Source organism: Arvicanthis niloticus, chromosome 2 (assembly GCF_011762505.2).
Source record: "Arvicanthis niloticus isolate mArvNil1 chromosome 2, mArvNil1.pat.X, whole genome shotgun sequence".
Classification (NCBI taxonomy): domain Eukaryota; kingdom Metazoa; phylum Chordata; class Mammalia; order Rodentia; family Muridae; genus Arvicanthis; species Arvicanthis niloticus.
In genome coordinates, this window is record NC_047659.1 from 45,462,817 (window position 1) to 45,478,668 (window position 15,852).

The 15,852-nt window shown below is 36.8% G+C and overlaps 1 protein-coding gene across 6 annotated transcripts in view; it reads left to right on the forward strand.

Annotated features, from left to right (window-relative positions):
* Ubr3 (ubiquitin protein ligase E3 component n-recognin 3) overlaps positions 1-15,852 on the forward strand; it is a 145,208-nt gene that overhangs the window by 50,341 nt on the left and 79,015 nt on the right. For all 6 annotated transcript variants that reach the window (XM_076928887.1, XM_076928886.1, XM_076928888.1 and 3 more), the window contains exons 10-18: positions 2-135; positions 7,183-7,269; positions 9,720-9,785; positions 9,877-9,966; positions 10,805-10,933; positions 11,733-11,785; positions 11,884-12,017; positions 12,344-12,429; positions 14,137-14,278. In XM_076928887.1, the coding sequence (XP_076785002.1) occupies positions 2-135; positions 7,183-7,269; positions 9,720-9,785; positions 9,877-9,966; positions 10,805-10,933; positions 11,733-11,785; positions 11,884-12,017; positions 12,344-12,429; positions 14,137-14,278 (921 nt within the window). The remainder of the gene's footprint in view (position 1; positions 136-7,182; positions 7,270-9,719; positions 9,786-9,876; positions 9,967-10,804; positions 10,934-11,732; positions 11,786-11,883; positions 12,018-12,343; positions 12,430-14,136; positions 14,279-15,852) is intronic.

Below are 15,852 nucleotides of genomic sequence, written 5' to 3' on the forward strand. Positions count from 1 at the left end.
GGTATGAACCTGAACAAGCGAGAACTCAATGAGCACGTGGAGTTTGAGTCTCAAACCTACTATGCTGCCTTTGCTGCTGAGCTTGAAGCCTGTGCACAGCCCATGTGGGGGCTTTTATCACATTGTAAAGTTAGGGTATGTTGGAAATATTTTTGTTAATTTCTGCATTTTAAAAATAATGACTTAAAAATTCTGAGAAAATGCCGTATGTAATGTGCAGTATTTAATTTGATTTCAAGTTGAATTCAAATTCATCTTTGTGGAAGCTTACTTATAACAACATATTTTCTTCCTGGGCATAACTGAAATTCATATAAATGAATCATCAGACCTCCCCAGGTCTGCCCCTGTTTTGAATAGTTGTTGACACTTCATAATAACCCACCTTTAGCATTATTGCTTCATTTTAACTGTTCTTGGTTGTCTAATAGTTTGTATTTTTCAAAAGATAAAGACAGTTTTACAAGTTTATAATTTTACACACAGTTTTGCTATATAGCCCAGACTGGCCTTGAACTCTATCTCACATGCTGGTCTTGATTTTTCAGTGCTAAATGTTGGCATTACAGGTGTTGCTATCATGATTGATTTAAAGATTATAATTTAAGAATCTAAGCTGTTATATACATAGGCATTAGTTTAATAAGTCTTTAGACATCAGAAAGAATTCTCTAAGTCAATTAAACTAGGGGTTTCTTGAAGATTTTGATATCTAACCTCATGAAGATCAGTCTTTTAGCCTGTATCAGTAAAGGTTCTGTAGATCTCACTACATATCCGTGACTGGTCTGGAGCTTGCTATGTAGCCCAGGCTGGCTTGGAACTCACCTCCTGAGTGCTGGGATTAAAGTTGTGCCCACCGTGCCAAGTCTCTAGATAGGGGTTATATAAAAGTAGGGATGTTTTGAAGCCAGTGTTGTAGTCTTGGTTCTTACACTTTACAAGGGGTTACTAGGTCAGCTATGAAAATCTATTTGAGACTTGCATCAATTTCTTTTCTTAAATCCTTTTATAAATAAAACAAAATAAGATGAAACAGAAATGGGTAGGAAGATGAGCTTTTCCTTACAGATAATGAGGTTTCTTTCCATCTATCCTTTACATTTATGTGTTTCTTTCAGTAGTTTTTTTTTTTTTTTTTTTTTTTTTTTTGAGTTTGTTTTCTCCTATGGATTACCTATTTTCTAAATGCAGATGCCTTACAGCTTAGTGTAGTCTAATTTCAAATTTCAAATGGTCATATTATTCATGATGATTTTTTAAGCATGTAAAATTTCTCAAAATTCTAATAATCATGTGTGTTTAAGTGTGTGTGTTTGAGTGAGAGAGAGGGAGAGGGAGAGGGAGGTGGGGGACGATGATAGAGATAAAAGAACAGAAAGGAAGACACAGAAAGGAAGACACACACAGACACACACACACACAGACACACACATACACAGAAACACACAGGCACACACACACAGAATATGAATGAATGAATGAATGAATGAATAAATGAATATGTATGTATTTAGTGCTAGGGACTTCAGTGTGTTAAAAACCTAGATAAATCTCAGTTACTCTGCTTCATTAGATTTTGTTTTTATTTTTGACAAAAGTTTTTACTCTTAAGTCTCTAACTCATGATCTTCCTGTTTTAGCTTCCCAGTGCTGGGACTACAGATTGGTATTACTATGACAGCTTTTGCTATTAGTTTTTAAAAATTACCTGTTCATTTCTTTCTGTGTTCTTCGTGTCTTTTAATGGCATCTTAAATGATTGAAGTATCTCTATAGTTTGCCTTAACTTATATTTCTAATTCATCCTCTTATACCACCTCCATGCTGTGGTTGACGATTGTTTCTTTGTTTGTTTCTAAGCTTTGGTGCAGGTTAACCCCCAACTCCCCCATTTCCTCATTTGGAGCATATGCTTTCTCACTGTTTTTCTTGGCCTAGTGCTTCTCTTGCATGGAAACTTATCTGGGAAGTAAAAACAACAACAACAACAGCAACAGCAATAACAAAGCATACACATGTCTAAGCCCCACTGTTAGGGATTTTGATGGATTGATATTCAGTTGAATCTGAGTGGTGAGTCTAGCTAGAGTGAAGCAGTATTAGAAAAGTGAAGCACTTTTGATAATGTTGGAAAGCCTCAAGCTTAATGACCTTTTATCAAAAACCATCCCTGTGTGATCATAGTTCCTTGTTTAATCTCACCTGTAGAATTTATTTAAAAGCTGCCACATAGTGTAAGGCATGTTTGCCCATTTAATCAAAATAAAGGTTTGTTAGGTACTATCTACATCTAAGGTATGTTGGCATTGAACCAAATAGACCTGCTCCTCATTGTCAGGGTAACCATATGAACTTATTCTGTTGTTATGCTCTGTGGCAAAATAACACCTTTTATTTTCCTGTGGGAGAGAAAAGCAGGTTAAATCTGAAAATCAGAGGTTTTTCTGAAAAAAGAATATGAAAGAACCAGATGTTTGAATAATAAAAGATGCTTAGTGGTGATTATGGGGGAGGTAGATGAGAAAAAAAAAAAACCCAACTCCTGTGAGAGTTTGTCTGTAGAGGGAATTTGTGCCTTGAACAAGAGCATGGATAGGATTCATTGAAGAGAGAGGGATCAGATTGCAAGCCAGGGTTTTATAGATGAATAGAAGAGTCTTGGCTTTAATTAAAGAGAAATCTGTGAAGAGTTTAAAATAGTGTCTAGGAGTAGGTAGTTTAAGATATTTTGATAAGCCAATTTTATGGATATTTCACTTATGCTTCTTAAAAAGGACTTCTAGAAGTGAGAAGATGATGGTCTCTCGAAATTAGTGGAGAGAGAGAGCTTTGGGAAAGGGGGAGACTTTAACCAATGAATACAAAGTTTCCACTTCACCAAAGGAGTGTCTTTGAGATTCGCTGCTTAGCATTGTGATCATCATTGATAAAATGTGTATTTCAGACTTTTTTGAGGGGGACCTGGTTTACATTTGTGTATTTTTGTTTTTAAAGATTAGACAAATAGTTCATTTTTAAATTTAGTATGTGTGGTCGTGAACACGCTATGGCACACATCTTAAAGTCAGAGGACAGTTTGCTTGAATTGCCCCTCTCCTTTTGTCATATGGGTCCTGGAGAGCAAACTTCTACCCTCAGGCTTGGAGTCAAGCATCTTCATATGCTGAGCTACCTCACTATTTGAAGTTTTCTAAAAAAAAAAAAATAAAATAAAATAAAATAAAATTTAAATATTCTTATTAAAAACATTTTTTCTCTTTTCTTTTTTTAATCTAAGGAGGCTGGTGGGGTTAGAGGTTAAGAGCACTTGCTGCTCTTCTAGAAGACCAGAGTTTGGTTTTCACCCCACATCAGGTAGCTCATAACAGTCTGTAAGTCCAACTCCAGGGTAAATACGATGCTTCTGAGGGCACCTGAATTTATATGCAGACACACACTTACACATAACTAAAAATAATAAATCTTAAAAAAAAGATGAAAAATAAAAAGATAGGCATTTGAGATGATAGCTGATGTACATGTGAACCAAAATGTCACCTTTTACTCTGTAAATACTAGTATTTGTTTATTTAGAAGATGCCATGATAATAGTATAAATAGATCTTTAAGCATGAAATTGTCATATTCAAGATATATATGTATATATATTTTGAGTATTCAATATGTATTTTAGAAGAAGAATTGATAGGCTTGGTGTATGTCTTTGCTGAGAAGACTTGACTGTCAGGTGATGGGTACCGAGGAGGAAGAGAGGGGTAGAAAGACGAGTTTGGAGAGATCACTTACTTGCTAGAGATGTCTGAAATGCTCAAATGGAAACGATGAAAAGGCAATGGTGTGAAGCTGGGCTGAGATTGTAAACTTTAAATCCTTTGGCACGTAGATGGTATTCATCACTAGGCAGTAAAATGAGATCAAGAATATGAGACATGAACTGTGAGAACGCAGGGAGAGGAGACCCAGTAGAATGTATTACTCCATATAGTCTTATAAACCAATAAAATAAGCCAATAAAACTGACTCAGGAAAGCAAGGCTGACATGAGGAGGTTACAGTTTTAGGTAGATTGTTTTTACAGTTTTGCTTGGGGATGAGTTTGGATCGTGAAGCTAGATTTATATTCATCTCTGCGATAGTGAGCAATTATTGGTTCTGAGCAATGGCTTAGTTTTCATCGCTGAAGGCCAGAATTGTAGTATGCTTATCTATATATAAGTGTCCCCTTACTCTAAGAGGTATAGAAGACAGTGAGAAAACAGGCCTCTAGAATTTCTTCTGTAATCTTTGCAGTAACTGAGAGAGCAACTTTTCAGTTAAAGAAGCATCCAGTTTCTAGATATGATGTTTTCTTGATGAACATCAAGATGATACTAGATGCTGTACTAGGCACTGTATAGATACTTTCATCCAACCCTAATGGCATCTCTTAGGATGTATATGGCATCGGCCATGTCCTCCAGAGAGTAGACAACTTTCTTGATTCACACAACTTACAAGCACAAGCTAAATCTGAAAGCAGACCTGTCTGGTTTTAGAACTGGACTCTTTACCCAGTAGCTATTCTTTGTTCTCAGTGAGAGGGTCCAGAGCTGTTTCAGCAGCAGTGCTGTCAGTGTGTAGAAATGGAAACTAGAAGAAGCAATACTATTTAAAGTTAAGCATCTGTTTTGTATCTACATTCTTCATCATAAAATATAAAAGTAAAGGATTGAGTAATGTAAAAGTTATGGGTCATATGTTTTATTGTTTTTCTATAATTGCTTCCATCTAGTGACAAGTTTAGGTTACCATAGATTTAGTGAGTCTCTCCTTGACTCTTGGGGCATACAAGTACCTGCTAATGAGATCTAGTGCTAGACAGACATAAAACATTTTATATGCGTAATTTCATTTGTATCTTCATGACTATTGGGAGGTAGGTAATATTATGCCCCATATTATGGAGAAACTCACAAATTTTAAGTTACTTGTGACAGGTTATAAATAATGTATTATCAGTATGCACACTAGGATGGGGGGATATAGGTGGGAGGATGAGGAGAGATGATCTTATTATTAACACAGTGTTGTGATATGTTGTATTTAGATATGGAATTAATAAGCCATCTTCAAATTCATTCTTAGTATCTTTGGTTAAATTGTTCTGTGGTAAATTCTTGCTGTTTAGACTTATGCTTAGTCATAAAACAGTCTCCAAATTCTGAAAATGGTATATTTGGTTTTCAAAGTTTTTTTTCTTAAAAAAAAAAAAAAAAACCCTACCTTTTTGTCTGTCTGTCTGTCTGTCTGTCCGTCCATTCTTCCATCTATCTATCTATCTATCTATCTATCTATCTATCTATCTATCTATCTATCTATCATCCTTTACTCTCTCCCTCACACCTACCCCTCCATCAGTCTGTCTGTCTGTCTGTCTGTCTGTCTGTCTGTCTGTCTGTCTACCAACCATCCCTCCTTTCTTCCCTCCCTCACATCTACCCCTCCATCAGTCTGTCCATCTGTCCGTCTGTCCGTCTGTCCGTCTGTCTATCTATCTATCTATCTATCTTATCTATATTATCTATCTATTCTTGTGGGATGTTGTGTGTGTATGAGTGCATCACAGTAGGGTATGGCAGTCAGGAGTCAGTTCTTTCCTTCCACCATTTGAGTCCTGGGGGATGAACTCAGTTGCTCAGGTTTGGTAGCAATTTACCTGCTGAACCATCTTGTGGACCTTCAAAGTTTGTTTGTATATATGAATTAACCTCCTTTTTAGTTTGTTTAAGACAGGTTATTTATTAACTTTTAAGTGTCATTAAATTTTTTTCAGTGAGAGATGGGGAGCAGAATGTGTTAAGATAATATTTTTATAAAGATAAATCTTATGCAGGATAGATTGGGACAGAGTGAGACTGTTGGCAAGGTGACCAGATAAGTGATGTTTGGACTGGATGGTGGCAGCAAAGTAGGCGAGGACCTATATGATAATGTCATGGAAGAAGTGACAGGACGTGGAGAAGAGCAAGGTAAAGGAGAAATGAAGGCCGAATGGGGAATGTGGTGTGCTGGATGCAGAGAGTCAGGAGTTCAAGGCCATCCTGGGATCTATGAGACTATGTCTCAAAAAAAGGAAAGAAGGAATGTGAGATTCACCTGTGTTTTAAAGGCGCAGGTAGTTTATACAGGTCGCTGATGAGGTTGACCTACCTGAAACTGATGCTGCATTCACTTCCATGTTATACATCGGTTCCCAAAGCACATCTCATAATTATCTTAGTTATCTATCTCTTAGATAAAATTTGTTGTTCTAATCATTTTTAAATTAGATAATTCAGTGGTTTATAATGTATTTTCAAGTTGTGCAACAACACTATACTAATTATAGAATATTTCATTATCCTCCAAAGGAGCCCTTTACTTACCAGTTCTGACCTTCCGGTATGTCATGGGAACTACACATTCTTTTAGAGGGAAGGGGGAGAGATTTTTTATTCCAGATGTGTAGGTGTGCACACACACATGCACACACACACACATTTTTTTGATAAGAGCCTTTAGATTTACATTTTTGTTAACTAAAACTTAACTCTTTGAGTGGATTTATTTTATCATAAAATATTGTAGTTACTTTTCAGAGTTCTCATACTGCAAATGGCTCATGCCATTTCTTTTTCCAAGCTCAGATCTTACAGGCTAATTGTAGCATGTATATGTTTTATCCTTCCTTTTTATTGTGTATAGTTTTCATAGAAAGTTGCTCTTTAACTGTTTTCAGGTTAGCAGTTAAGTAACATTAAGTCCATTGCCAGTGATTTCTAACCACCACCATTATTTATTTTTGGTACTTTTTCATTATCACCAAAGATACTCTGTATTTACTGAATAATATTATCACTAAATTTATAGTATTTTTTGGAGTGGGCATTGAAATGGAACCTGCATTTAATCTATTTAAAGTATTTTCCAATTTTACTTCAAGGATTATGTAGAAGCATTGTATTCTGTAATTTTTGTATTTGTCATTGGTTGCTACTTTTAGTTCATGAAGGAATGGTTTCTTGTAACAGAAAATATAGAGGTTATGTTGAAAATGTATGAATTTTACTACTGAATATACAATGCTTACTATGACGTGTAATTTAATATTGGAAATATACATGTTTATGTATCATGAAATTTACATAATTTTTTTTAAAGGAAACTCAAGAGTATACCCGAAATGTTGTAAGATACTGCCTTGAAGCTCTTCAAGATTGGTTTGATGCTATTAACTTTGTTGATGAGGTATGCTTATATAAATATATTTTATGAAAATATGCATAAAAATTGATTGTGTTGGGGATTGAACCCAGAACCTGTGCATGCTATGCAAGTGTTATACTGCTGGACTGCATCTCTAACCTGGCTGGGTATGTATGGCTTTGGGCATATATGAAAGCATTTAAGGAAAAACTGTTAGATTTCATTTAACATCGAAGATTATGAGTATGTTTTCATGGGATAAGAGTAGAAGAATTAATGCCATAAAGACTTCACAGAGCTGATGGGGAAGGGATGGCTAATTCTTTGACATTTAGGAAACTGCAGAGCACCTTAATTGTGCTTGCTTATGTCCTAGAGGACAGAGGCATGCTTTCTCCATCTTAAGTGTATATGCGTTGTGGAGTGACAATTAGCTTCAGTGACAGTTATGAAGTAAGAGTCGTGGCATGAATCTGAATGAGGCAGAAGAAGTTAATACAAAGTATTCCAACTTTATTATTTGGGCAGTGTTCTTGATCGAGAATGGAAGCTTGAACAGAGAGTTGGCACAGGGCACTCTGTTGGCATTGAGGAAGTCATTCCTTCTATCAGAAGCTCCTTCTTGTAGAGGTGGCTTAGACCATGTTGAGTACAGAGCAAAGTCTAGACAGTCCTCTCCAGTTGTCCAACCCTCAATCTAAGTTCTGAGCCCTGGGCAGGCAGGACCCCTGTTGTGTATTTGTTGCGTAAGGAGGCGAATTGTTCTTTCTCTTTCTTTTTTTTTTTTTTTTTTTTTTTAAATGAGTTAAGCATACAAAATTAGAGGTTTTGTTCTGGCATCTTTGTGCAGTTTGCTTTTCTGAAAAACACTTAGACACCGTTAGAAATTTACTGAAAAATGAGGAATACAAAGAACTTTCTTTTCTGGAATCTTCTGAGTTACTGATTTTATCCCCATTACTGCTCAAAACTTTAGTGTCCACTCAGTATAAATAAGTTAGAATATTTACTTATATAACCAAAATACAACTTTATAATCATTCATGTACTTTAAGCATCTAATTCTCAGAAGTCATTTATGTCATAATAGCTGCTTATTGATTTTTTTTTGGAGGGGGGCATGCATATACACCTGTGGTATTGCCTGTGGATGTCACAGACTACTCTGAGTATCATTGATTCGGACCTGTTCATCTTGTTTTTGAGCAGACTCTTTCATTGACATATGGCTCACTAAGTAGCTCAGACTGATTGGTTAACTAAGGATTGGACTTTCTCTTCCCAGTGCTGGGATTATAAGGACATAACAGGATGTCTGTTCCTGGCCTCGCCTCTCTCCTCCTCCCTCCCCCTTCCCCCCCCCCCCCCCCAGGAGTTTTTAGAGGAATAGGACTCAGTTCTCATGTACACTTTACTGACTTTCTCTTTAGTTCTCAATGATGTTTTTCATAGCAAAATGATGGGATTCAGAATCACTTGGAGAATTATATTATCTTGTCTCAGATCTGTTTCTAGAACATTTTTCTCAATGTTTCTTTATCTTTCCAGACTGTGGCATTTTTGAAAGGTATAGATTATTTATCTTGTAGAATGTTCCTCAGTTTAAGTTTGCATCATGATTAAATTCAGACTATGTATATTTTCCAGGAATATCATAAAGGGCGTTGGAAGCTTTCATTGCATCTAATCCAGTGTAGTGTTTGTCCCGTGTTTGCTCATGTTGATCACTCAGTGTGATGCCTGCTGGGCTTTTTCAGCATAGAGTTGTTCTTTTTCTCAATGTAACTGATGAGATATTTTGTGAGGACACACCTTGAAGCTATGCAGATATTTCTTTGTTCTCATTCAGTTTTCAGTTCACTAACTTATTTTTGTATGGTAGGGTTCATGGTGTTTTAGTTCCAGTGCTGTGCTGTGTTTGGTTCTCCTTGTCTCAGAGAGATGTATGGATGGCACCCCAGTGAGAGGCCCTTCAAGTTGCTCTCTGTGTTCTGTTCTGTTCTACCCTTTTTGAATGCTCCCATGTTTTTGTCCCTTTGGATGTTTAGGGTTATTTTACATAAGTTTCATTGTGCCTTTCCTTTCCTGGGATTTGTATCTGTAAAGCTACCTGTTAATTTCTAATGTAGAACAGAGTTTAGAAAGCAAGAGTTGGGCGTAGGCTTTTTCATGCTGTAGGTTCTTCTTTCTTCCCATGGTGAACTAAGCAGAATGTAGGAGCATAGATAGGAACACAGAGAGATCTGCATCTGTCTGTATTTTTATAACTACATGTATAGTGATGAGTTCAAACTTACTCTACTTTGGTGTTTGAAACTTGAGAAGTTACTTTTGAGATAATCTTTTCAAAGCTATGGTTCTAAGATTGTAAGTATTGATTAAAGAACCAGTATAGGAATTAATGTAGGTGGGACTATGTTTACAATGTTTAAAACCTTGAAACCTGTGCTAAACATAAACACTCTATGACTTGTGGATTTTGTTTACTCCAGCCAGCTCCTAACCAAGTTACTTTTCACCTGCCGCTGCACCGTTACTATGCCATGTTTTTGAGTAAGGTGAGGCTGTTCTTAAGGAAGTCTCTTGTTGGTGTTATTTATAATCTGGGGGAGATTATTGAATTACTAACTTTTAATCTTGGATTTTTAGGCTGTGAAATGTCAAGAACTAGATTTGGATTCACTTTTACCGGATCAGGAAATGTTAATGAAACTAATGATTCACCCACTCCAAATTCAAGTATGTATTAAGGCTTCTAAAACATTTGGAATGGGATTTCGTGGGTAACTCATCCTCTTGTAGTTTTAGTTAATGATGGACATAAAGAATTAAATCCTAATAGAGCAAGAACGATTTCTCTAATCTGACTTTTGATAGAATTAAATTCTGATAGAGTAAGAACAATTTCTCTAGTCTAATTTTTGATAGAATTAAATTCTGATAGAGTAAGAACAATTTCTCTAGTCTGATTATTTTATTTCCAGTTATTTGTAAGATGGGTTTTCTAGGTTGAAAGTTGAGTTAGGTTGCATTAAAGACTTTGACCAATTAGATTTGTTTTATATTCATTTCTTTTAAGCATTATATGTTTTTGTTGTTATTTTTGTTTTGTTTTGGGTAGGGCAGGGACTCAAAGAAAAATAGAATGAAAGTAAGCACTGTTTTTTCAAAAAGATTCCACTGAAGTTTTTATAAATGTATCCAGAAGCCATAGTGGAAAACTAGCTCATTCATACACTTCAAAGAAGAGTTATATAAAATATAGTCATTTGTTTGGATATTTAAAAATAATCCTAGATAGTGGGACAGAGGCCAACTTGAGGTGCATAGTAACTTTTGTGATCAGCCTAGGATGTATGTATGTATGTACCTCCATATTGAGTCCCTGTCCTAAAAACAAAAGCAAAAAAAAAAAAAAAAAAAAAAAAAAAGCAGCATATTTAAACTGAATATCTAATGCTGAGCAGAATGCTAAGTTCATATTATGATTAAGTAAAAATACTTTAAATAATTGCTTAATATAATATGATTTTATTGAATTTAGATGATATATTTTCTAATTCATTTTTTTCATTAGGCAAGTCTTGCTGAAATTCACAGTAACATGTGGGTAAGAAATGGTCTGCAAATCAAAGGACAAGCAATGACCTATGTCCAGTCTCATTTCTGTAACTCCATGATTGATCCAGACATTTACTTATTACAGGTGAGCCAGCCGGAATGCCAGGTGTTATGTTTTGGGAGTGCCTTAATGTGCCTGGTATCTTAATTTACAGAGGTGACAGTGGTGATGGGAGAAGTTAGTTCATTGAGAAAGAATATAGTACTTAAATTTCCCAGAGGAAGAATGCTGTACCATATGGGCTACAAGGGACCCATCAGGTTTTAGTCAGGAGGCAGAAACAGGAGCCAGGAGAAAGCCCCGGCAAGTACCATTTGGAGAGTTTCTGTAGGAAAGACAAGACAGAATGGAGGAAGTTCTACTTTAAATAGTTCTGGCAGGCTTTGTGGAATAGGGGCTGAACCTACTTGTGCTATGCTCAGCCTTAGATTTATTGACGGCTTGGGAATACTATATTTGTATGTCAGTTAGGTGAAGTGAATGGCTGCTTGTGTGGGGGTGTATTCCTAAATAAGTTTTCAGTTATTTGGAGTTCACTCTCCACAGCTTTTTGTTTTTTGTTTTTTTTTGTTTTTTTGTTTTTTGAGACAGGGTTTCTCTGTGTAGCCTTGGCTGTCCTGAAACTCACTCTGTAGACCAGGCTGGCCTCGAACTCAGAAATCCGCCTGCCTCTGCCTCCCAAGTGCTGGGATTAAAGGCGTGCGCCACCACTGCCTGGCTCTCCACAGCTATTATTAATATCTTTTACTAGTCTTTGAATCTTTGTCTGATTTCTGTGGCTCATGGCTTGTAGAAGTAGAAGATACGGAAAATCTAAAAGCATGACTAATACAAAGCAAAACTGAATGTGAGAAATAAAGCTTTCCTTGTATTTTTTTTAAAGGTCTGTGCTTCTAGACTTGACCCAGATTACTTTATCTCATCTGTCTTTGAAAGGTAAGTGTATGCTTATTGAGACACGTAGGAAGTATATGACATTTGACTTAGTTTTGTTTTATGTTCTAAAAATGTATTTGCAATATTTGCTCTTTCAGATTTAAGGTGGTGGACTTACTGACCATGGCTTCCCAGCACCACAATCTGGTGCTGGATGTGGAGCACGAGCGGCCCATGCTGGAGGGTGCGCTCACCTTCCTTGTGATTCTGTTGAGTCTCCGTTTACACCTAGGTAAGCTAGTGAACACTGGTATTAAGTTCTGTTTCTTTCTCTTCCCCTCTCCCCCTGCTAGTACCTTATTTATTGAAAAAGAGAAAGGGTGTGGATATATTCAAATGTACTTTTAAAATCTTGACATGTGCAGTTTATAGTCTTTAAAAAAAATCCTTTGCTTACTGGAGTTACAATATAAAGGCAGAGAATCTGCTGTTCAGTTTGGGACCTGCAGTTTTTACTGTTAAGACATTTCACACTTTGTAGAACATCTTAATAAAATATGTGGTGGTTTCTTTATACTGCATATCTATATAGGTTACTTCTGTCTTTAATAATTTTAGGGATGTCTGATGATGAGATTCTGAGGGCAGAAATGGTCGCCCAGTTGTGTATGAATGACAGGACGCACAGCTCTCTGCTTGACCTCATATCCTTTAAAAAAATGTCATTTTGTGCTTGTGCTAACAAGTGTGCTTGTAGATTAAAAATATCTTAATTTAAAAGATTTTTTTAAAACTTGGAAATATATAGACTAAGAAAAATATTAGTTATTTGCTGAAGGATGTGTTCAGGACGGGTGGTATGCACTGTCATCTCTCACTGTCTCCCAGGAAAATTTTCCTAGATTTCAGGGTTGACCTCGGGATTGACAGTTCTGGACACGGACCTAATTCTCGTATAACAACATTAGGGAGAGAAAGCTGGGTATTTTGTCAATGGGACTCCTGTTTTCTTTCCTTACGTAGCTAGGCTGGAGTACATAGAGCTTAGAGAGTCTTTATAATTACCACTATCGGGGTTTATATATTCCCAAGATTTTTGTTAGAATCAGTCTTAAAGAATTTTCAAGTTTATGGATTATCCTCGGCCTACTGGAAGCATGGTCTCTGGGATAGAACTGAAGATTCAGTACTAGGGTTTTTTTTTTTTTTTTTAATTAAAAAAATATTTATTTTATTTGTATGGGTGTTTGTTTGCATGCATGTATGTGCACCACATACATGCCTGGTCCTGGCAGAGGTCAGAAGAAGGTGTCATTTCCCCTGGAACTGGAGTTATGGATGGTTGTGAATTACTCTATGGGTATTGGGAACTAGACTTAGGTCCTCTGCAGGAGCTGTCACTGCTTTTACCCAGTGGACTATCTATCCAGCCCCACCCCCTTAAATACATTAAACATTTTTTTTTTTAAATGTTGACATTTTTGAGGTAGGCTCTCACTGTGTAGCCCTGCTTGGCCTGAAACTTACAGTGTGGACCAGGGGCTGGCCTTGAACTTGGCTTAATTATCCTGCTTCTGTCTGCCAAATATTGCCATTATAGGCTGATACCATCATTGCAGCAAGGTAATGAAACCTTGAAATCTTAGTGTTAGTGTATGGTGACAATATCTGACTAAAGTTAGTATGCATGTATCATTTAGGATATTTTTTCTAAATATTTTTATTAACTACTTTGAAGATATTGTAGCATCAATTCAGTATTGCCTGGTAGCAAGCCCTGACCCCACTGCAGTGGGAAGGGTTCAATCTAGGGTCTTGAGTGTACCAGGCAAGTGCCTGAGCTCTAGCCTCAGCTTCCTCTGAAGACTTCTTCAAACAGTTCTAGACTATCAGTGCTGTTGCAGAGCAAAAACATTTTCTAAAATTTGTCTTTAGTTTAAGAATTATATGCCTTAATATGAAATAGGGCAGAGTCTTTGGGGCTTGATGCTTACCCTTTGCCTGAACCCACTTTTTTTTTTTTTTCTTGGTGGAAATTTTGCTTTTAGAAAAGTAATCTTTTCTTCTACAAATCTGTGCTGTTTTAGTGTATTCTTTCTCATTTTCTGAAGAAGGATACAGTATATTTGTACAGTGATGAAAATGAACATAGTTGAAATTGTTTTCCTCTCATCTAAATTTGATACATTGATTTGGGGAAGTATTCTTAGGGCCACTTTATTATTTGGCTCATAGATGTAAAACGGCAATAAGGTTAATACTGAACTATTATGTTGCCCTCTTGTGGCCAACATTATATATTACAGCCAGTCATTTTCTAGTTTGGTAAAATGAATTTGAACTGAGTAATTTGTAGACGTTGAAGCTGGTGCTAGTCATTAATATTTTTTTTTTCTTGACACATACATCATATCCCAGAAAATCCCAACCCCAAAAGTGGCATTATTCCTGGAAGTTATAGCTTTGAATCTGTTTTATCTGCTGTAGCTGACTTTAAGGCTCCTGTTTTTGAACCTGGAGGCTCTATGCAACAAGGCATGTATACTCCCAAAGGTATGTTTGGATACATAAGTGAATTCTTTCCTGTATTTTTCGAAAGAAAATGCTTTCTTTTTGCTTCTTTGTACATTTATTTACTTAGTGTACATGTGTGTTTGTGTGGGCAGAACCAGAGGTCACCCTGGATGTGTCATTAATTCCTCAGGTGCCATCACCTTTTTCTTTGCAACAAGGTCTCTCCTTGAAACTGGAGCTTACTTAATAGGCTAATTGTGGCCAGACAGCCCCAGGGATTTGCCTGTCTCCACCTCCTTAGCTCTGGAATTATATGTGCATGACACCATGCCTTTTTTTATGTGGCTCTTGGGTGAAACTTAGGTCCTTGTACTCTAAAAACAAGTGCTTTCCTTGCTTTACCCTGTTACGATTAAAATTAAAATGGCGTCACCCAATTTGGCTTGTTTGATGGGGCCGCCATGTTCCCGACTTGAGGCTTGAGGCCACGAGCGCTGTTCGGCTCTGACCAGCCAGATGCACTTGCCCTGGCACCCACGAGATGCCAGCGTGGGAGATGGCTCTGCCAATCTCCCACGCTGTCTCCACAATGGCTTAGCTGAGCCAAGACCATCCTGCCATCTACACGGTACCTGGTAGAAATGAGACTCTAATGGTTAATTATTATCTAAAGGCTTTATATATCTGGTAATGCTCAATTAACCATTTGCCCACACAATTAGAGTTGTTTCCCAATATCTAATCTTAAGATATAAATCGTTATGCAGGATTGTTATTGACCCACTCCTGGTTCTCCATGGCTCCTACATCCCTTCTTCTCACTCCTCCTCTTCCTTCTCCTCTTCCTCTCCTCACTCCGCCTACCTCTCATACAGCCCAATCACGGAGCTTTATACAAATGTAGTGAGATGGTATCCTGCTATGGTACCCCTTCAATATTTATCTTTATTAATTCAGTTTTGGCATTATTCTGCCAAACTCTCTATAAATTTATGATTTTCTTAGTGTGATATCATTTCTGCTTAGCAAGTAGAGGCTGGTAGATCTCTGTGAGTTCAAGGGCAGTCCAATCTAGCTAGTTCCAGGACAATCAGGGCTACATAATTAAGATACCCTGTCTCAAACAGCAATAATAGAAAGTATTTATGTTACACTATGGCTTTCTTAAATTGACTAAATTATAAAAACAACTTTAGGTACTCTAATTCATTTCTGTAAGTGACCACTAACCGTAAATGAATAATAAATTATAAAGCTATGTTGTCTTTCTTAATTCAGTTGAAAATCTTCCTTCCTTCCTTCCTTCCTTCCTTCTTTCCCCTTCCTTTCCCTTCCTTTCTCTTCTTCCCTTCCTCCCTCCTTTTCTTTGTTCTGTTTGTCTCTCTCTCTCTTTCATTTATTCGTTCATTGTCTTTTTTTTAAAGATAAGATTTTACCATGTAACCTTGGCTGTCTTGAAACTTTTTTTTTTTTTTTTTTTTTGGTTCCTTGAGACAGGGTTTCTCTGTGTAGTCCTGGCTGTCCTGGAACTCACTCTGTAGACCAGGCTGGCCTCGAACTCAGAAATCCACCTGCCTCTGCCTCCCAAGTGCTGGGATTAAAGGCGTGCGCCA